This window comes from Danio rerio, chromosome 11, assembly GCF_049306965.1.
Source record: "Danio rerio strain Tuebingen ecotype United States chromosome 11, GRCz12tu, whole genome shotgun sequence".
In the NCBI taxonomy this organism is placed as follows: Eukaryota; Metazoa; Chordata; class Actinopteri; order Cypriniformes; family Danionidae; genus Danio; species Danio rerio.
In genome coordinates, this window is record NC_133186.1 from 19,763,039 (window position 1) to 19,785,946 (window position 22,908).

The window sequence follows — 22,908 nt, forward strand, 5'->3', positions numbered from 1 at the left end:
GAAATTGTGCAATTGTAGGAGTGCTCCACACAGGTAAATGCTCTTGACAAACCACCGTTACACTCTCTCCGTTTCGTATGCTCTGAGAGAGAAATAATTTTTTTTAACCAACGTAAACTTTTCATAGTGTTTACTGTTAACCAGGGGTTCCCAAACTTTTTAGCCCGCAACCCCCAAAATGACAATGCCAGTGACTTGCGACCTCCAATGTTTTCGGAGGTTGTTAAAAATACAGAAACCTTTCATGCAATAGCACACATACACCAATAGACCCAAGTCTATTCTTTGTTTAAGTTTTTAAATGTATGTAAATGCTGTAAATGGGCCAGAAAGTTTAACCTGGTATTATAAAACCAATCTGTGGCATCTGATGCTATTGTTGTGTCTGTAATACAATGTAATTACCCCAGGGGTCGCAATCCAATAGAACTAGTAACTATAAGCTACTATAGTAACTACATTGTATATAGTAACTATAAACGACTATTTATTCTCTCCAGTAGGTTATGGATAAAATATGGAAATTCTTATGGTTTAATAAAAGTAAAGAGATTTTTGTAAATCACCAGGCGACCCCCCTTCATTGTGCCGCGATCCCTCGAGGGGTCCTGACCCCCACTTTGAGAACCACTGGTATATACTGCTACTCTATGATGATTTGAAGTGCTTCTTTTATCCTCATTTGTAAGTCACTTTGGATAAAAGCATTTGCTAAACGAGTAAATATAAACACTTGTATCAGCACATTTTTTTGTTGCTTTTGTTAACATTATAGACAGAGGTTACTCTAGATGGCACATTAGATTCAACTATGATGAGCATTAGCATTTTACTAGACATTTCAAGCAGTAAATTACTGCAATAATATGCACAACTAAAATATTAAAACACATGCAGCAAAATGATTCATTCATTCATTTTCCTTCGGCTTGGTCCCTTATTTATCAGGGTTCGCCACAGCAGAATGAACGGCCAACTATTCTGGCATATGTTCTACACAGCGGATGCCCTTCCAGCCACAACCCAGTACTAGGAAACACCCATACACTCTTTCATTCACACACACTCATACACTACGGCCAATATGGCTCATCTGATTTTTACCTATAGTGCATGTGTTTGAACTTTGGGGAAAACCGGAGCACCCAGAGGAAATCCACACCAACACAAGGAGAACATGCAAACTCCACACAGAAATGTCAACTGGCCCAGCCTAGATTCGAACCAGCAACCTTCTTCCTGTAAGGCGACAGTGCTAACCACTGTGCCACCGTGGCATTACTTATATAAAACATATTTCAGGTTTTGCAGAAAGGTTGGCCAAGTGACGCATTTCCAATGAATCCTTTCCATTTTCACAGCACAAACCTGTAAATTTTGCCTCACCTGAGATTAATAGGACTGCTAAACAATAATGCATATCTGTTCATGCATATGTGTGTGCATCCAAACTAGATAATGCACCTCACAATGTGTTTTATGCAGCAAAGACTCAAAACTCCCTAGTATCAATCCAAATCCATTTATACCCGTCTATTAGATTACCCTAGCACTCCGTCTCAGCAGCACAAAGCTTGAAATGACCTAATTTACACCGCTATCAGCTTAGCTACAGATTCTGCCTTTGACACACATTAATGCAGTGTATTAATTCAGTATCACTCTCTGCAGGGTAACAGCACATTTGTCTCCTTAAGGATATGCCCGAAGAGCAGCGGAGGAAGCACACCTGACCCCAACGACCTATTTATTAAACTGCAGGCATTCCAGCTCACGAATCCGACACATGAAGAAAGTCACCATGGGTTTTCATCACATCTGCCACTGCATTAATGCAACTCCTATATGGTGCAAGATATGGAATAAGGTAAATGTTGCTTAAAATTGTTTTTAAAAATGTCCATTTGTTACAAACCTCTATGGATTTTGTATGTTTATGAACACAAAACGAGATAAACTGTAAAAAGCAATAAGTTACTTTAGTAGCACTTTATTTTAATGGTCCATTTGAGTATTATTAGACAGTCAGCTTAATATCTGTTGATACTGCTGCTGAACAGACATTTAACTGACTATAAGGAACTTTGCAAGTACACGTACAGTAACCCCAACCCCAACTAACCCCAATCTAACAGTCTACTAATAATCTTATGAGAATAAGTTGGCATGTAGATGAAATGTAACTTAAATTCAACAATCAGACCATCAAAATAAAGTGTGACTATTACTTTACTTAAAGGGCACCTTTTTGTTTTACCCCTTTTACAAGATGTAAGATAAGCCAACACAATCTCACGGCAATTCGTAACTTTTTCATTTAGTGGCTAATTCGTACGAATTCGTACGATCTAATTCATACATTTTAGTACGATTTGCTCATCCCCCAATGATGGTTGGGTTTAGGGGTGGGGTTAGGTGTCACGCCTCCTTTTTAAAATCGTACAATTTCTTACGACTGAACTCGTACGAATTCATACGAATTAGCCCCTAAACTGCCAAAATGTAAAATACTTACGTTTTCTCGTGAGCTCAGGCTTGATAAGCCGTCGGTGTGTCCAGAATGTGTCTGTAATGTTTCAGCTCAAAATACCCATCAGATAATTTTTCATAGCCTATGGAATCTGTCCATTTTTCTGTCTGAATACATTATAGCTGTTTTTATAGCCTGTTTCTTTAAAATCCAAATCAGCTGCTTCTCCCTATCCACCATTCCCCTGTGCGTGTCTGATCCCCATCATTTGTTCCGTCACATAAACAGCAAAGTGACAGAGACAAACTCGGATGAAGCTGAAATACGGCCCATTAAAATACCAAGTTTATTTCATGTATTTGTGGTGGAGTTTATTCAAGTCTTTTGAAACGATGAGTCACACACAGAAGCTGTTTGCAGTACACACACACACACACAGGTATTCGTGTTTACTGACACCATGTGGCTGTGATGATTATAGCAGTTATGAATTAGCGATTTTACTGTCTTTATTACAAACAGACTCTGTTTAAACTTATAAACTTATCAAACTTGTAAAAATCACAGAGAGTTGGAACAGATAATGCCAGTTTTTTGTTTTTTTTTTCAAAAAAAATAAAAAGTTCTGTGGACATGTTGTGTATACATGTTATTATAGAACCATGGTGCATGTCAATCAAGTTGGTGGGCAGGGAAAACCGCACTCCTACGTCATGTTGTGGTTGTCGTCAAAATCACTGGTGTTTGGGTCCCATTTTAACATTGGGACATTTTAAAAAAGAGACTTGTTGAGTTTATATTACTCCAAAATGGAGACACACTATACATTCACACAGTTCTCCAAACAGCTTATAAAAGTTGATTTTCATCAGGTGTCCTTTAAAAAGTTAGAAAACTCATTTCCTTTAAAAGTCAAGTTGAGTTTACTTTAAAAACTGAGTAAACCCATTGTAACTTGGAAACTTGTAAGTAACTTTATTTATTAGGTATGCACATAGCTCAGTTAGTTCATTTTAAAGCAATGGATTTACTCACTTTTTAAGTAAAGTCACTTTTTACAGTGTATTTTGAAATATGTTGAAAACCAGTATCTTATCACAGTGTCTTCCTTGAAGGTCTATGGCTACCTGTTTCCAGGACTCTTCAAAATGTCTATTTTATTTTAAAACAGCAGAAAGGAACTCCTAAAAACAATCATTTGGAACCACTCAAGAGTAAATGTTGAATAAATTAGTATTTTGGGTTAACTAACCCTTTAAGATATCTCATTCACTGTTGCATGTTTTTAATCTTCTGTTGAAGCACTGGTAAGATGAATGAACACCTGAACAAGTGTTTATACAAGACCACATCAATAAACTAGAGTACAAAAAAACTGAAAGTAATTACGCTAAAGGAGATTTTATTGGCTGAATTGATAAAAAAAGCTGCAAACCCCTAATTAAATTTGCTGAGCAAAATGGTTGAATAATCAGTGTACTAAGCTTGTTTCATCTCTTTTTTAAGTGATCAAAGGATTGGTTATTTATTTGCCTTAAATAGAGCACAAACATTAGTGTTTATAATAAAACTTTAGACTACAGGGTGACTCAAGTACTTCAATGAGTAACAATGGATAAAGATTAACTACTAATATGAATAAAATATATCCTACCTGCACATGTTGGCTTGTTTACTTGTTTGTTTATTTACAAAGTTGGCCCATTTATATCTATTAATAACGATTTAATAAAGTTGTAAACACAAACAAAAATAAAATTATGAGAACTTTTGCATTTATATATAATTAAAAATGCTTTATAATAATGTAATACTGCATTTACATTAGATTAGTCAGTCCCAAATCTAAAACTGGAAATAATCTAAGAAAAAAAAAAATTAGTTAATCCAAACTAATATTTGGGGAAAATATTTAATACAATTTTAATAAACAAGAAAAAATCAAGGGCCACATTAAAAATGTTAAATATTTGAATTTAAATGTATTATCTATCTATAGATTATATATATATATATATATATATATATATATATATATATATATATATATATATATATATATATATATATATATATATATATATATATATATATATTGTAAATATTATATATATTGATACAACAGTTCTGTCTGGTCCCCGAATCGGATTGGCTGATAGCCATGCAATATTTTCCAATATTAGAACTCTTACAGCCTCATCCCGCTTCTGTATTTCTCTGCCTACATAGAGTGACGCAGATCAATAAACTTGCTACAGTTTGACAAATATTGCAGCTGTTGGACAACATAATGTACCTTTGAGGCTTTGTTGGCTGTAGTTGTTTAGATTGTAACTTTGCAGTTCAATACTGAGCAGAGCGAAGACGATTTACATTTTAATTTACATTACAACTACAGCTGATCAAATCATTATTAAACTGGACTTTCTAAGTCGAGGTCTGTCTTTTGTATGTTGTAGTGCTGTATTTCGTCTTGTAGTGTTTCTGGTAGTGCTTGCTTTGTTTGGCTTTTTGGAGGTAATTATTGTGATATCCCAATTGCAACAGAGAAATACTGGGAATTGGGTTATATTGTATACTCTTAAAATGTGAGCAAAATCACCTGTTTTGTCATCACTTTAGACATTACGCTAGAGAATCATTCAAATACTAGCTCTAAAGTGATGTTTGTAAAAGTAACAATGAATGAGTAATGAAAAAAAGTTCCTCATATAAAGGGTCCATTTTTGATTGTCTTTTTTATACACACGATTATTTTCTTGAACTGTTGTATAAACGCAAAATTACACGAGTAGCAGTGCGATATGGCTGTATATTGTCTCTGTTGTGACACTAAGGCTACGTTCACACTACAAGGCTTAGTGCTCAAATCAGATTTTTTTTTTTCCGATCTGATTTTTTGCATAGCTGTTCACACTGCTGTTAAAAAAATTTGGCCAATATCAGAATTGCAGTATGAATAGATCATGGTCCTAAACTGACCTGCATGCGCAAAATTACAGTTACGAACAGCAAAAAAATGTCTGATTATGCAGACAATGTGTATACTGTATAAAGTAAGCACTTTGTCATGTTATGCTTAATATGATTATTGCCCTTTTCACACATAATTTTTGCAGCACATAATAATTATTATTATTATTATTATTATTATTATTATTATTATTATTATTATTATTATTATTTGTTTGTTTGTTTACAAATAACTAAACACAAATGAGTGTTTATTATTGACTGATCATTCAATTAATTAATCATTCAATTCATTTTTATTTATTTAAATTGATTTGTTTTACATTTATCAGGAATTTTTAAATGAAAGTGCACAAAACTTGATTCTTACCAATCAATCAGAATAGACAGCTGTAAAAAGGTTTTGTATAGTGACTCTCTATAACTGTGTGTAACCATCTCTGGCAATCAGCTTTAACATTCATTCATTCATTCATTCATTCATTTTCTTGTCAGCTTAGTCCCTTTTATCAATCCAGGGTCGCCACAGCGGAATGAACCGCCAACTTATCCAGCAAGTTTTTACGCAGCGGATGCCCTTTAAGCCGGAACCCATCTCTGGGAAACATCCACACACATTCTCACACACACTCACACTACAGAGAATTTAGCCTACCTAATTCACCTTTACCGCATGTCTTTAGACTGTGGGGGAAACCGGAGTACCCGGAGGAAACCCACACAAAGGCAGGGAGAACATGCAAACTCCACACAGAAACGCCAACTGAGCCGATGTTCGAACCAGCGACCCAGCGACCCAGCGACCTTCTTGCTGTGAGGCGACAGCCCTACCTACTGCGCCACTGCCTCGCCCAGCTTTAACATATATACGCAAAATTCAAGCATTTAAATCTCTCTATTAATACATACATGTTTTAAAATGTCTTGCTTTTCATGCATTTATTTAAATTCAAGCACCCTTGAACCGAGTTAGGCCTATATCAGCCCAGAATATAGTTAAAATAAACTCAGACTAATGAACCAAGCCATTACTGTGGACAAGCATGTAGATGATACATGATGCTGGACTTTTTAAACAGGGCCTTGAAGCGCCTAGATGTGTGTGTGATCCCTGATACCCAAATCGCAGATGGCAGAGGCTCAGAGGGGGCTCTCCTCACACCCCAAAAAACAGAACAAAACCCCAGACACACACAGGGCACAAAGACAGACCCTCACGCAGAGTAAAGCACGACGGGAGTCTCTCTCTGCCTTCTTTTCTCTCTCCCTAATGAGATTTTAATGGGCAGGTCTGCTGAGACTCGTGGTCCCAGCCTGAATGCTGCACCAAGGGCCAAAACATCAGATGCCGCAGAGATTTAATCCCTTATTTATTACATTCTTGTTGATTTAAAGTTCTAGTGCAACGTTGATCAAATTCTGAGTTGATTTGCCATGAAAAGGTGCAGCTCATGTCTCATCAGTTGTAGATTTCAGTAGAGTTTCTTTTAGCTTCTTCTGAAGCTCCTTTGTGGACTTGCAGTGAAATGTGAATGGGTAAAGTGCCCTCTAATGGCCAACTCGAGAACGACACAATGTAAATCTAAAAACAGGGATCCAATCTCAGCGTCTTTCTGTATTACATTGGTGATATTGTGATAAATAAACACTATTTTTAAACAGTGTTAAAAAATGACAAACATCTCACTGTCTGCTGTTTAAAGTGGCACATGAGGTGAATATAAAAAATGCTGTCAAAGAGAAAATGTTTTCAATGCTATCTTACTTTTTTGAAAAGAAAATAAAAATGATTCAAAAAAGCTATATAATTACTTTTTTGGGGGAAGATTAACTAATATTTTTAAATGTCTGTAATGATCACCAAGCCTGTATTTAATAGAATAAACTACATTAAAATCAGCAATACTCTGAAATATTATTGTATTTAACATTTTCTACTTAGATATAGAATTTAATTGAAATAAAGATGAAATCCTTAGCCTTACTGTGAAATTTGAATTCTTTTTCAAAGAATAATTTAGTGGATTAGAGATTTTTCTTCTAGTACATTTCTTTCAAACAGTAGTTTTTAAAAATAAATTATATTAACTGATTTCTATGTCTTTTATCATGATGACAGTACATATTATTTTTCTAAGATATTAGTAGTCAAAAAGTGCAATTCAAGAAGGTTAAATTATATTATTAGTATAGGCAAATTAGGACAGTTATCCAAGTCGATGTACAACACTATATTGTTTTTCTATAGCAAATTGAAAAAAAAAATGAAAAAAAACTTAAGGGACCTAATAATGTTGACCTTAGAATGAATAAACAAATGTATTCATTTATTTATAATTTTTTACATATTCTTTTATTATTTACTTATTTTGTTTATTTTGTTTTTATTATTTGTATTTGTTTTCAATAATTGTTTTCATTAATTTATTTTATTTTCGGCTTAGTCCCTTTATTAATCTTGGGTCACCACAGCAGAATGAACCACCAACTTAACTTATCAAGCATATGTTTTACTCAGCGAAGATACCCTTCCAGCTGCAACTCATTACTGGGAACACACACACACACACACACACACACACACACACACACACACACACACACACACACACACACACACACACACACTACGGACAACTTAGCTTACCCAATTCACCCATAGCACATGTCTTTGAGCTTGTGGTGGAAACTGGAGCACCCAGGGAAAACCCACGCGAACACGGGGAGAACATGCAAACTCCACACATGTCACCTTACCCAGCTGAGACTTGAACCAGCGACCTTTTTGCTATGAGGCAATTGAGCTACTCACTGCGCTACTGTGACACCCTTTGTTTTGTTATTTTTTACATTTTCTTTTTACTTTTTATTTATTTATTTATTTAATATTCCTGACAAATAAGAGAAATAAAACTTTTAGGGATAATAAAAAATCCGGGATAATAACTGAAGAGCTTATATGTGCATCTAATGTTTAATTTTAGTTGGTTAAGCTAATAGTCCGTCCAAATATACATCTGCTAGTAAAATCTAAGCATAAGAAACCTTTATTTGTTTCAAGAAAGCACTTTTACTGCTTAAACAGTACATGCTTATTATTGAATAATGCTTACAAATTATATATACGCTAAATCAGGTTTATTTTGTACAATAACATAACAGATATCCACACAGCAGTGGAGATTAGCCTGAATCCTGTCACATTTGAGTGCAAAAACAGTGCAAAGCTAAGTGCGCTCTACCTATCTGCCTGTCTGTGTGAGTGTGTGTCAGCTGCGGTGTGCGTGTGTATATGTGTGTGTGTGTGTGCGCGCGTAAACTTTGTAATGATATTGCGTGTGACTCAACAATGCAACAGCACGACAAATACTGATTAGTAAAGTTATTACTGTAGTATTTCTCACAAACGTTGCGTGAGACCTTCTTCCTTTAAGTCTGTCTGTTGTCTGACCACATTTCTAGAACTGCTCGATCGTGCAGATTCGCACTCTATAACATCAGAAAGATCCGACCCTTCTTATCTGAACATGCAGCTCAACTCCTTGTTCAAGCTCTTGTTCTCTCGACACTGGATTACTGCAACTCTCTACTAGCCGGGCTTCCAGCTAACTCTATCAAGCCTCTTCAGCTGCTCCAGAACGCAGCAGCACGATTGGTCTTTAATGAACCTAAAAGAGCACATGTCACTCCACTGCTCATCTGTTTGCACTGGCTGCCAGTTGCTGCTCGCATCAAATTCAAAGCTCTGATGTTTGCCTACAAAGCGACTTCTGGCTTTGCTCCTTCTTATCTGCTCTCACTTCTGCAGATCTATGTGCCCTCCAGAAACTTGCATTCTATGAATGAACGTCGCCTAGTGGTTCCATCCCAAAGAGGGAAGAAAGCACTTTCCCGACCGCTCGCGTTCAATCTGCCCAGTTGGTGGAATGAACTCCCTAACTGCATCAGAACAGCAGAGTCACTCGCTGTTTTCAAGAAACGACTAAAAACTCAACTATTTTGTCTCCACTTCACTTCCTAATCTGCAATTGCCTCTCTGGATATACCACTAATTGTACTAAAAAAAAAAAAATTACTAATACTTTCCTTCTTAGACTTTACAGACCTGAAACTTGCCTATAGCACTTATTCATTGTTGCTCTTATAGTTGTGTAAATTGCTTCCTTGTCCTCATTTGTAAGTCGCTTTGGATAAAAGTGTCTGCTAAATGACTAAATGTAAATGTAAATGTCTGACGCAGCCGAGGGAGGAGATTAAAGCAAAAGGTATAATGAAAAAAGTAAAAGGTATAATGAAAAATCTGATGGGTGTTTTGAGCTGAAACTTTACATACACATTCTAAAGACGCAAAAGACTTATATTAAATCAGAACAAAGGGGTAACCTAGGTGCCCTTTAATGTTGGTATATGTTGGAGTTGTGTGTGTGTGTTTGTGTACAGTATGTGAGTTAGATTGTATGGGAGAGAGAGCAGGAGAAAGAGAGAATGTGCTTACAGTAGATAATAAAACAGGATTTAGTAGTAAATAGTTTGTCATTTTAATGCTGCTGTTTAAATAGACATATTTACTTGCTCAGTGTCTCTGTGGGCCATAAGGACCTTGAAAACAACATAAATCATTTGGCGTAGTGATATGGAATTGTAATGTGATTTAAACCTGCCTGGTCCTACTTAATCTGGTAATTTCCCTGAAAATAAGTACATGCCCTGTTGCATAATAGGTCATTTGCAGATGTCGTCATTTCTGCAGTGTGTAATTCTGATGGTGTGCAGGTAGTGATTCTGAAGGAATCATTAGCAGAACTTCAGAAGTTTAATTCTTGTGTTGTATTTGGTTGTTCAAAAGGCTCAAAACGAGAAATGATGAAGAATTTTTTTAGACTTCCAAATGTTATACATCATAAAGGATAAAAGTTTGAGAAACTGACCAAAAAATGGAAGTAAATTTGGCTTGAAATAAACATTTTCTTAAATATATACATGCATGTGTGTGTACAAAATTTTATTTAGATTGTAAATAAATGTTTCACAGCACTTATAAATATAGCAATATATATTTAGTATTTAGAATTCATATGAAATATATATATATATAAAATCTAGCAAAATATGGCATGCTTCAAAACCATATGGCGATGCATTGCTGAGACACATATTGTTTTTCCACTAAATTATGTCATAATAATGAGATCCTTTAAGGTTAAAACTACATATTTTCTCGTAATAACAAGATGTTATTCTTTAAAGCAACAGCGTTCCCCTAATAATGTCATATTATGTTGTTAAAATCACATAATTATGTCATTAAAATCACATATTTTCTTATAATGATGACATATTATTGTATGTAGTTAAAATTACTTCTTTTCTTGTTATAATGAGACTAAGCAGAAAAGAGTCTTGTATCTAAAATTGCCCCTATAGACTCGTTCACTATTCTCTACATTAGTCCAATAATATAGTCTACCTGAAGGAGTGATTTAAATGACTGAGGGAATTCGAGCACTCGATACACTGGAAGGGATACCATGTTTGTTTGTGTTTATAATGTCAATGCATAAATCCCTCAGACAGATTCGCTTTTCAACTTCTTGGTCAGACCCTGTGATAGTTATTTTATACTTAGCAAGAGCTGTCTAACAAAGACTTTTGATTTCTGTCATCATCATTGTAGTCTATACAAACCTTACATTAATTAAATCATATTTTATTTCAAATTAATTCAGCGTGAACTCGCAATACAGGGATTTTCAGCTGTTGAGTGTGCATGGGTTGTAAACTTGTCATTGCTGTGCATTGTGGTTTCAGCACCACTATACGTTGCCTGGTTTGATGAGTATCGATCCACCCTGCCTTATAATAACGATTCAGGCTGGTGATGGTGGTGTAATGGTGTGGGGGATGTTTTCTTGGCACAGTTTGAGCCCATTAGTACTAATTGAACATTGTGACATCGCCACAGCCTACCTGAGTATTGTTGCTAATTATGTCCATGCCTTTATGACCACAGTATACACATCTTCTGATGGCTACTTCCAGCAGGAGAACCCACCATTTCATAAAGCTTGAATCATCTCAAACTGATTTCTTGAACATGACAATGAGTTTACTGCTATCATGTCAATATGGACCTAAATCTCAGAGGAATGTTTCCTACAATACCTTGTTGAATCTATGCCACGAAGGATTAAAGCAGTTCTGAAGACAAAAGTTGTCTAAACCAGTACTATTAATGTGTAACTAATAAAGTGGCCGGTAAGTGTATATTTGACCAGTGTTTGGGGGTAATGCATTATAAGTAACACGCGTTACGTAATAATATTACTTTTCCAAAGTAACAAGTAATATAACACATTAATTTTAAAAATAAGTAATATTATTTGACTTACTTAAAAAAAAAAAATAAAAAAAAAGGTTGCTGGGTCACTGGTTCGAGCCTCGGCTCAGTTAATGTTACTGTGTGGAGTTTGCATGTTCTCCCTGCATCCGCGTGGGTTTCCACCCGGTGCTCCGGTTTCCCCACAGTCCAAAGACATGCAGTACATGTGATTTGGGTTGCCTAAATTGTCCGTAGTGTATAAGTGTGTGTATGTGAATAAGTGAGTGTGGATGTTTCCCAGAGATGGGTTGTGGCTGAAAGGGCATCCGCTGCGTAAAAACGTGCTGGATAAGCGGTTCATTCTGCTGAGGCGACCCTGGATTAATAAAGATACTAAGCCGACAAGAAAATGAATGAATGAAAATAAATGTAACGCGACTTACTTTTTACCTTGCTTAATTGTATTTTACAAAATATCGCACTCATCATCATCACCGGGTCTGTTATTTCACAGCAGATTTGTCAGTGTACTGTTCTAATAACTGCCTTACTGTTCTACTAATTGATATGAGTATATTTTGTGTCAGAGGGGGTGTCCGGTATGTTAGTACTTAGTAAAGACACAAACCGTGTCACAACAACATGAAATGTGACCGCGGCCTGTGTTAACGTGAATTGGCGGATCTGTGTGAACGGATGCGAAGCTGTTCAACTCTACATTTGTTGACAGAAAGTTTGGGCTACTTATCAGAATTATGGGAATTATTAGCGACAATTATTAATTGGATGAACATTTTTTTTGTTTTATGCCCTACCCAAAAGATAAAAATAAATATAAATACATTTAAATAATTTATTTTTATTACTACTATTGGAATGTGAAGAGAATTTTAACCAGCACAACAAAAAAATGTTTCTGAAGACATCACCTACTGCACCTTTAAGTGTAGATTATGTGTAAGTAAAACTCTTGACAACTGCAAGAAACACAGCATCAAGAAAAAAACTGGATGCAAAGCATTACTCTTAAATCCCACCTTTAGCAATAATTGATATCCGTTCACGGCCTCCAGGTAAAATAATTAATTTGACTAAACAGTAAAAAAAGGTTATTGCTTTAATTGTTGAGGAGGTGCAGCCACTGTCTAACGTTACTGTAGAAGCGACAATGTTTTGTAATATAGTACGATTTTTTCTCTTTTGGGAAATGATTTACACATTTGTTAAAATCTGTTTTTGCTCTAATATAAATTATTTTATGTTATTACTCTTAGGCTTTATTGCTGTTTTTATCTCAATGGACAGTTAATTTCCTTAACTATTAACACAAAACATATAAAAGTAGCAAACACATTACTTTTTCTAGCTGTCATTAATCTGTATATACAGCATGCATAGCTCTGGGCTTAGAAAGTTCTCAAAATATAATTTTGTTCTACATTTTTCAAAGGAAAATTAAGGTGTAGGTTATATACATGGCAAAAGGTGAAAAAAAACTGCAAGTTCTGAAAGAGATCAAACTTCAACCAGGTAAGGAAACATAACGCCCAAAAAAAAAAAAAAAGTAATATAACGCATTACTTTCAATAAAAAAAGTAACTAAGAAACGCAATTAGTTTTGGGGGGAGTTACTCAATTTTGTAATGCATTACTTTCAAAAGTAACTTTGTATAAGTAACACTGTATATGACAGTTCGCAAAGCAACATGTACATGTACTCTGTCATATTTGGTAACCATGAAACATTAAAATTTCACGATTTTATCTAGACAAAATCGTATAATGTGACACATTGCTGTTGTAGTCTGAACGGGCTTTATTGTTATTCTGGAAACCATACTTTTTCCTGTTTTGCTTTCCCACACATGGGAGATCTGGGATGTCAAAGGGACTAAGCTGAAAAGAAAACAAATGAATGAATGAATGAATGAATGAATTATGACCTGGAGAAAGTCTGACCTGTGCCTGAAACACCTGTAGGTGCGCTTTTAGAGGCATAATTCTATTAAAAACATGTTTGTATTAAAAACATATTTTTAGTACATCAAAAAGTGTGGTTATGATGACATCTGACTAGCTAATCCACCAAAAAAAATGTCACTAAAATGCAGTATTTAAATCTTATGGTAAATAGCTAAACTGAGACGTACAGTATAACTGCAAAAAGGTCCACTTTTTGAAAAAAAAAAAAAAAAAAAAAGAACCACCCCTTTCACCGGGCTGGCTACGGACTTGTAAATTATTATAGCTTTGGTTTTATTTATATTGGTTTGATGTCTTTTTGTTGTATTTATATGGGAATACAAATATGCATTATCTCCAAAATAAATTAATAAATAAAGAAATCCAGCTGTATCGAGTGCTCTAGCAACACAAATGCTGGCATCTAAACACGTATGACAACTACCTGTGAGTCAATGGAAAATCGATTGTTTCTTGCGCCACCTGGGGGCTATTGCAAAAAGCACAGACATGTTTTTGTTTTCTTTTTTATAAAAAGGCGGCTTTTACATCCGCAGTATTGCGCGTGGCTGCGGTTGACAAATTGCAGTATTACACGTGCAGAAACGAGCATTCTCAGTAGTCAAATTTGTATAGCAATGAAGTAATGGCATACTGTATATAATGACACAAAGCATTTTATCATGCTCCACCACTGCTTCTTGTAAATAACCTATTTCTGAAAAAGCAACACAATTGCTAAGCTACTGAAAAATAAAGTAAGTCACTACTACTGGTTATCTACTCGCCAGCTCTGCACGGGGTATTAGATATTTATACAGCTTCAGAAGCAAAGAATATGTTCATCTGTGACCTCGTCCAGAAGGCTGTGAGGTCCTGAGGGACAAACCGAGACTGATGGCCAGAGGGATCTGGAGATCCAGCAGTGCTGATAGAGGAGAATGACCCACACCTCTCTCTCTCCTTCACTTCTGAAAACACAGGTCAGTCCACTGACTCTCTCATATATTAGCACAAAGCCAAAATGACCTCTGATGTGAGCTCACACATGCTCTCTTTTTAGACTGCTTTTAAATGAACAACTGCAGTTTGTTGCACCCACATGCACAAATATATTCATCCGCTCATATAATGTACAGTTTTATAAACTCATAAAAAATCTGCTGTACTATTTATATTCTTCTTTCAGCTACAGTAAATTTTCTAACTCATTCTGTAGTGTCAATCTTTATTTATTTATTTATTTATTTATTTTTTTTTTTATTTATTTATTTATTTATTTATTTATTTATTTATTCATTCATTTATTTATTTATTTATTTATTTATTTGTCTGTCTGTCTGTCTGTCTGTCTGTCTGTCTGTTTGTTTGTTTCAACATACAGGGTTCATTCTGAAAATGTAGCCCTATATACATTTCTGGAGATCGTGAATCATGTAGCCAGAAGTACGTATGATTGCAATTTGTCTTTATCATGAACGCTACGAGGCAGTATGACGCCTTTCCTATTCAAGCTACCAGCTGACCGCTTACCTTCCCATGGACGACTTTCCCACTGTTACCAGTTTGTTCAGTAGCTGGCTGTGTTTGTCGGTGGACTTGAATCGCAGAGAGGTGTTAACATGGATGATGGGGATCGAGTCCGGTGAAGAACGGTTTCAAAAAGTAGGTAGGACAAAAGGCAAAAAATAAACACCTAGACACCTAATACAACCCAGGAGGTGCGTTTTTTGCAGTTTTTTTTTTTTTTTTTTTTTTGCTGTTTATGCTTTTTAAGATCTCAAATTTTTCTTGCAAGTGCCATTCATGCCTGTTTTCACTGTAAATACAATGAAAAAAAAAAGATTGTTTAATTTTTTTGTCCATATACTTAAAATATACTTACTAATTAAGTTTTATTTTATTTGTTTTTCAGTTAAAGTTTTAAATAATATGGTTAAACATGCAATTAGATTATTTTTCAGTTAGCTATAATTTTAGCACCGTGCTGCCATTTATACTAATACTAATACTAATAATGATAATAATAATAATAATAATAATAATAATAATAATAATAAATTCTGTAATAATAATTTATTCAATCACCAGTATTATATCATAATTTATATAGATAGTTATATATTATGTACAATTTTTATTATTTATTTTGCATTAATAATATCAGGAATTCGTCAAACTATTTACAGTATAAACACGCAATCAGCCATTATTAGTAAAGAATAATTAATTTCTCCTTGTGTCTATTCTCTCCTTTTTCATAACCTTCGGTTGTCTTTCTCTGGATTACATCAGACTCTCTGTGCCTCTACAACCCAATCCTGCAGCCTCGCTTCTGAAGAAAATACAAAATGTGCACAGGAGCCATTTTTGTCATTACATGAACTATAGTCAAAGAGGGCCATGAAAGTCATAACATGGAAAACCTCCTCTGATGCCGCTCTCCCTACTTTCTGCTGGGGTCTTTTGTCTCGCATGTCAAAGAAGACAAAAAAGAAAAATGGCTGCCAGCCTTCACCCTCTTGCCTTCATAACTAAAGAGCGTACAGTATGACCGAAGGGACACATTTAAAGCTCCTTCATCACCCAAACTACACTCTCTTGTCTCAAAACCTTTAGGTAATAGAGAATAGATGGAGCGGAGGACAATGAAGTCACATCCCTTACAGATAACAGCTATTATTTCAAAATACATCTAATTTTCACAATTGGCCCCAGGAGATACATGTTGATATCAGATATAAATGGTAATGTGTCAGTGGTGATTGTGTGTAAATGGGTCACCCTGAACATCCTCATATTGAACACACACATATAATAATAGTAGCAATTCTTGCTCTAGTAAAATCACATTTAATTACAGGGAAAGTAACACATTGAATTAAACTAACTTTTGATGTAGAAAGACTAATTCTACCAAGTAAATAACTTACTGAAAATAAATATTATCTGCTACTGTATAACAACACACACTTTACTATTTTGCACATCCTTATAGTATTTCAGCACCTTTTGTTCACATTCTTATGGAACTCCATAAAACAAAAACAAAAAAGGTAATTGTGACTTTTGCATTGTATCACAATTCAGACTTTTTATGTAAAACTGAATTTTTCTCAGAATTGCGCTAAAATCACGGAAATAGCAGAAAAGAAAAAACTGCATTGAAAACATGTAATGGGTGTAAGTCATATTATGAATGTAATTTGAGTAATAATTTCATTTAAAACTGCATACAGTAAGTAACAAATAAATATTCAAGAAATAAGTATTTAACAATTTACCCATTTTTTTAAATATTTAATAGATGCCGCCTTGATGAACAGAATAATTTTAATTATTTTTTTAAATAAAATTTAAAACAAAAAAATAAACTAATCCCAAACTTTTGACCGGTAGTGTAGATCAGTGGGTGATCTTAATAAAAATTATTTAATATGTGTGTTGAATATAATAGACATTTGTTGATTGGTGGGGCTTTTGTTAAAACCTCTTCTTTGTTGGTCGCAAATCTTTTTAAATGCAGAAAGGACAGCCCATTTATTAGCCTTACCCTGAAGTTTGTTCACCCTGAAGTTTGTTCATAAATCTGAATTCTTAATTTAAATCAATTTACAATTATGCAATATAGAGTTTAGATCTCAAAAAATCCAGTTTATCTTTGTAATTCTAAATTTATGTTTAGATTAGATCTCAAATTCTTTTAATTCAAGAATTGACCATTCTAAAAAGTTACTATTCCTAGTTTTTTTCATGCAATTTGCAGTTTATATCTCAGTATTCAGAGTATATTTGCAATTCTAAACGTATTTATCAAAATTTTGCTCCAGTTTAGTTTAGTTTTATAGTTAAAAATTCAGAATTTATATCTCACGATTTAGGGATTATACTGTATCTCACAATTCAAAAATTATATCTCACGATTTAGAATTTAACTCTTGCAATTGTTGGTTTATTTAGTATCCTCTGTTTTTTTTTTCTTTCTGTTTTTTCCTCAAGATCACAACTTTACACAATTTCAAGTTTATCTCACAGTTCTGATTTAATTTCCTAACAATTCTGAGTAGCAAAATCTGAATTGCAACAAGTAAACTCACAAGTTTGAGAAAACAAGTTGCAGTTACTTTTTTATTGTGCTGAAAATGTTTATTACTCACTACTATGAGTCTGTAACTTTTCCAAAAGACCTCAAGAGTTAGTACCAACAAAATTCAAGTGGTACACTTTCTCGGATATCATATGTACTATAATGTGAACTTTTTAAAAATTTACTGCTCCAGGGACAAATCTTAATTTATGAGAGAGTCTAGTATGTGTGTGTGTGTTTGTGTGTGTGTGTGTGTGTGTGTGTGTATATATATATATATATATATATATATATATATATATATATATATATATATATATATATATATATATATATATATATATATATATACAGTGTATATATATATATATATATATATATATATATATATATATATATATATATATATATATATATATATATATATTACTGTGACTTCTTATGTCTTGTGTATTCTTCTGCTTTAGTCATATTATGTTTGTAAATTTCATTCATTCATTCACTTTCCTTCAGCTTAGTCCTTTATTTATCAGGCATCGCCACTGTGGAAAGAACCACCATCTATTCCGGCATTTATTTTACGCAGCGAATGCCCTTCCAACTGCAACCTATTTCTGGAAAACACCCATACACTCTCACATTCACACACACACACACACACACACACACACACACACACACACACACACACACACACACACACACACTCATACATTAAAGTCAATTTTGTTTACTCAATTCACTTGTACTACATGTCTTTGGGCTGTGGGGAAAACCAGAGCACCCAGAGAAAACATACACGAGAGAACATGCAAACAACTACTCAGAAATGCCAATTGACCCAGCCGGGACTCAAACTAGCAATTTTCTTGCTGTGAGGCGACAGTACTGAGCCACTGTGCCACCGTTTTGTACAACTTAATACTTGTTTTGAATTCTCCATTTATTTATCTTATAAAAATGAAAGTAAGAAATGCAGAATTATATGAAGAGCTCTTACCCTCCACACAAGATGGCTGTGCACGTGTGGTACCGGCCACCTGACCAGGGAAACATGAGCACTTGACGGTCTGTGAACGCTCCTCAATCTTGTTCTTATTGCAGCAGCGGTGGATGGCAACCACCTCACAGGTACCCTGCTTTACCTGGTATGAAGCTGCAAAAAAAGAGATTGGAAAAACTCAGTTAATAAATATTAGATGAAAAACATTATGGCTTCCAATTCAGAGAATATATTTCACAGTTCCAAATTTGTAATGTATTGTAAGTTTATCTCTCAAATCCTGACATAAAATAAAAAATTTTGTTTGTTACGAGATTATATTTAAAAATTACATTTGCAACTCTGACTTTTCATTTGAAATTCAATTTACATTTGCAATTCAGAGTTTATAACTCAAAATACAATTCAGTAGAGTATATATTGCATAATTCTGAGCTTATATATAAAATTATATCATTTTGAGTTTACATCTTAAAAAATGTTTATATTTGGCAACAGTTCAACGTTTATATGTAATAATTTCATATTTCACAATTCAGAAAATAAATAAATTAAATAAGAATCAATTCTTTAGTAAATTACTCTTTTGGATATGTGTCTCTCAAATCCTAAAAGCACATATATAGGTTAAATAGAATTCTTAAAAAATATTATTATTATTAATATTATGATTATTTATTAGTATATTATTATTATTTATTATATAATTATTACTAGTAGTAGTAGTATTAGTAGTAGTAGTAGTATTTTATAAGCATTATTTTGCCAAGACAAAAAAAAAAAAAAAAAAAAAACAGCACATGTTGCTTTCTATTTCCCGGCTAGAGAAATGACAACATTAGCATGTACATGTGAAATCAGAATTATAAGCCCCCCCTTTGATTTTGTTTTTCTTTTTTAAATATTTCCCAAATTATGTTTAACAGAGCAAGGGAATTTTCACAGTATGTCTGATAATATTTTTTATCTGTTGGAGAAAGTCTTTGTTTTATTTCAGCTAGAATAAAAGCATAAAAGAATAAATAAAAGAATAATAAAAGAATAAAAGTTTTTCAATTTTTAAGCCCCTTCAGGCTATTTTTTTTCCGATAGTCTACTAACCAAACCATTGTTGTACAATAACTGGTCTAATTACCTTAACCTGCCTAGTTAAATAAACGTAGTTAAGCCTTTAAATGTCACTTTAAGCTGAATAGAAGTGTCTAGAAAAATATCTAGTCAAATATTTACTGTCATCATGACAAAGATAAAATAAATCAGTTATTAGAGATCAGTTATTAAAACTATTATGTTAAGAAATGTGTTGAAACAATCTTCTCTCCGTTCAACAGAAATTAAGGAAAAAAATAAACAGTAGCGCTAATAATTCAGGGAGGCTAAAAATTCTGAGTTTAACTGTAAGTCTGTTCTTTCAGCTATAGCAACTCAAAAGAGCGAGAGATCAAAATATGAAAAGAAAACTTGATTTGTTTATATAGATGTAAATAAACAGTTATTTAAAGATTTTTCTCGTTAATTTAATCCTATGCATTAATAAGTAAGCTAATAAAAGAAGAAGCTTGCATAGTTAATGAGAGTGGCAGCATCTAACAAGCAGCTAAAGGCCTGCCAGGTCCAAGTCTCTCCTGTACTTCCACTAGCAGCACATACATAATGAAAACAGAGCTCTATTCTTCTGTTCGGAGAGATTTTCTTCTTTTCACAGCCAGTCTAACATGAGTGCTCAATTACAGGCAAGAGTTCTCTCCAAGTAACACAGGCTTCTCTGCAGTGAGGCGTGTGTGTTTCATTGTCTTATTTTATATGAAATGATAAAATACATTATAATATGCTCATAACAGGTGGCTGTGGGAAATCACATATCCAAATTATTCAAATCTTGGATGAAGTTATCAAACACTATTAGCATTGCTTGAATACAAAAGTAACTAGTCACTTGGTGTTTGCTGATATATATTTATATGTGGCATAACCATCTGTTCTGCTGTCATCAGGGAAAGAAAGCAGGTGATGGGGATTCGAGGTGAGTCACTTTCTTCTCCAGAGACAATGACAGACAAAATTCATTATACAACTGAATCAGGGGACATTCAGAAATAGCATGTTTTTGCATTTGAGAGCTTGAGATTCAGGAGAGTGTAATGGAAAAAGAAAGGTTTAGATCTTGTTTTATAAAATTTGAACTTTATATTTTAATTTTGATAAAGCTGTGCCATACTCAAAAATCTTGCAAGTGACTTTGTGTTGTAAATGCATACAGTAATATATACAAAATTGTATTTACAATAGTCATATACAAAGGCATCAACAAAGAGTGTGATTTATCTTATTGTTTTAGTTGCTACAGTTTAAAATATCAACAGAGCAAATTACATTTTCCTTTAACAAATAAGGTAATTTAGTTTGCACCTTTTCAGTAATCCCAAGAGTCTCCACGATATGATTTTATCACAATATTTCTGTCACAATACAATACTATTGTACCCACGCGAACGCAAACTCCACACAGAAATGCCAACTGACCAATGCCGAGGCTTTGTATTCTCGATATTGTATTCTCGAGAACTATTTTAAATAAGTAGTTAAGTAGTCTAAATCAGTAGTCTTAATAAAGGTTTAAGCAGCAGTTGAATACCATCATAAAACATAAAATGAATGGCAATTACAAATGTTTATAATCAAGCAAGTTTATTGATTTTGCAATTCTAAATATGTGAATAAATAAATGAATGATTGAATGAATGCTTTAAAATGATTACAAATAACAAATTATTTACAAATGAAATTAAATCTAAATATTCTTGTTATTTTACTAAAACTTGTGAAAATTATATATCCTTATAGTTACTAAATCTTAAATGAATGAATGAATGAATGTATGAATGAATGAATGAATGAATGAATGAATGAATGAATGTTTTGAAAATTATTTACAAAAAATTAAATCAAAATATTTTTTTATTTTACTAAAACTTGTGAAAATTATATATCCTTATAGTTACTAAATCTTAAATGAATGAATGAATGAATGAATGAATGAATGAATGAATGTTTTGAAAATTATTTACAAAAAAATTAAATCAAAATATTTTTTTATTTTACTAAAACTTTTGAAAATTATATTTTCCTTATAGTTACTAAATCTGAATGAACTAATGAATGAATGAATGAATGAATGAATGAATGAATGAATAAGTGAAATAATGACTTTTTAAGCTTTTTCTTTGAATTTTTTTTTTCTTAATCTGACATGAAACTTTCAAAAAACTGTTGATTTGCTTTTAGGTGAATGTTATAAAAATATTATAAATAAACAAATGAATAAACATTTTAACAATTAAATAAATTATTTACAAATTAAATTAAATCAAAATATTTTTATTTTAATAAAACATCTGAAAGTTGTTTTCCTTATATTAATAAATATTGAATGAATGAACAAATAATTGAATGAATCAGTTAGTGAAAGCATATTTTTAGGATTTACTTTGTAGTTTTTTTCGAAATCTGACATAAAATTAAAACAAAACTGTTGAATGTTTTTAGATGATTGTCATAAAAATTTTAATTATAAATAAACAAATGAATAAACATTTTTTAAATTATTAAATTATTTACAAATAAAATGAAATCTAATTAATTTTATTTTCCTTATAGTTACTTAATCTTGAATGAACAAACAAATGATTGAATGAATCAATTCGTGAAAGGATATTTTTAGGATTTATTTTGTAGTTTTTTTCTATATCTGATATAAAATTTAAAAACTGTTGTTTTTTGTTTTTAAGTGGTTATTCTAAATGAATGAATGAATGAATGAATGAATGAATGAATGAATGAATGAATGAATGAATGAATGATACAAAGTTTTGCAGTTAAGCATCATAATGAATATAAAACGATGTAATTGTATCTGGATATTGTGAGTCACATACGTGCAAAGATCAACACAGTGTTTTGATGTGGTCAGACTGTGAACTCCCCCTGCTGCTGTGATGTGGAGTTTGTTTGACAGTCTCCTCCAGGGGAAGGTGCTGCTCCTCAGCTTAGAGAGCTTTCATTCTTTCTGCTCTTCCTTGTCTTTTTATGTCCTC

The 22,908-nt window shown here is 33.2% G+C and overlaps 1 protein-coding gene and 1 long non-coding RNA gene across 3 annotated transcripts in view; one reads left to right on the top strand and one right to left on the bottom strand.

Moving 5' to 3' along the window:
• Positions 1-22,908, bottom strand: part of tafa4b (TAFA chemokine like family member 4b) — a 117,796-nt gene that overhangs the window by 32,531 nt on the left and 62,357 nt on the right. The window contains exon 4 of the mRNA NM_001077273.1: positions 18,812-18,967. Within this exon, the coding sequence (NP_001070741.1) occupies positions 18,812-18,967 (156 nt within the window). The remainder of the gene's footprint in view (positions 1-18,811; positions 18,968-22,908) is intronic.
• LOC141376586 (uncharacterized) lies at positions 1,627-17,830 on the top strand. 2 transcript variants are annotated; one of them, XR_012387118.1, is made up of 4 exons: positions 1,627-1,867; positions 14,516-14,707; positions 15,109-15,389; positions 16,020-17,830. It is a non-coding gene; the product is annotated as an uncharacterized lncRNA (long non-coding RNA). The 2 variants fall into 2 exon arrangements; XR_012387119.1 differs by having other exon boundaries at positions 1,640-1,867; positions 14,587-14,707.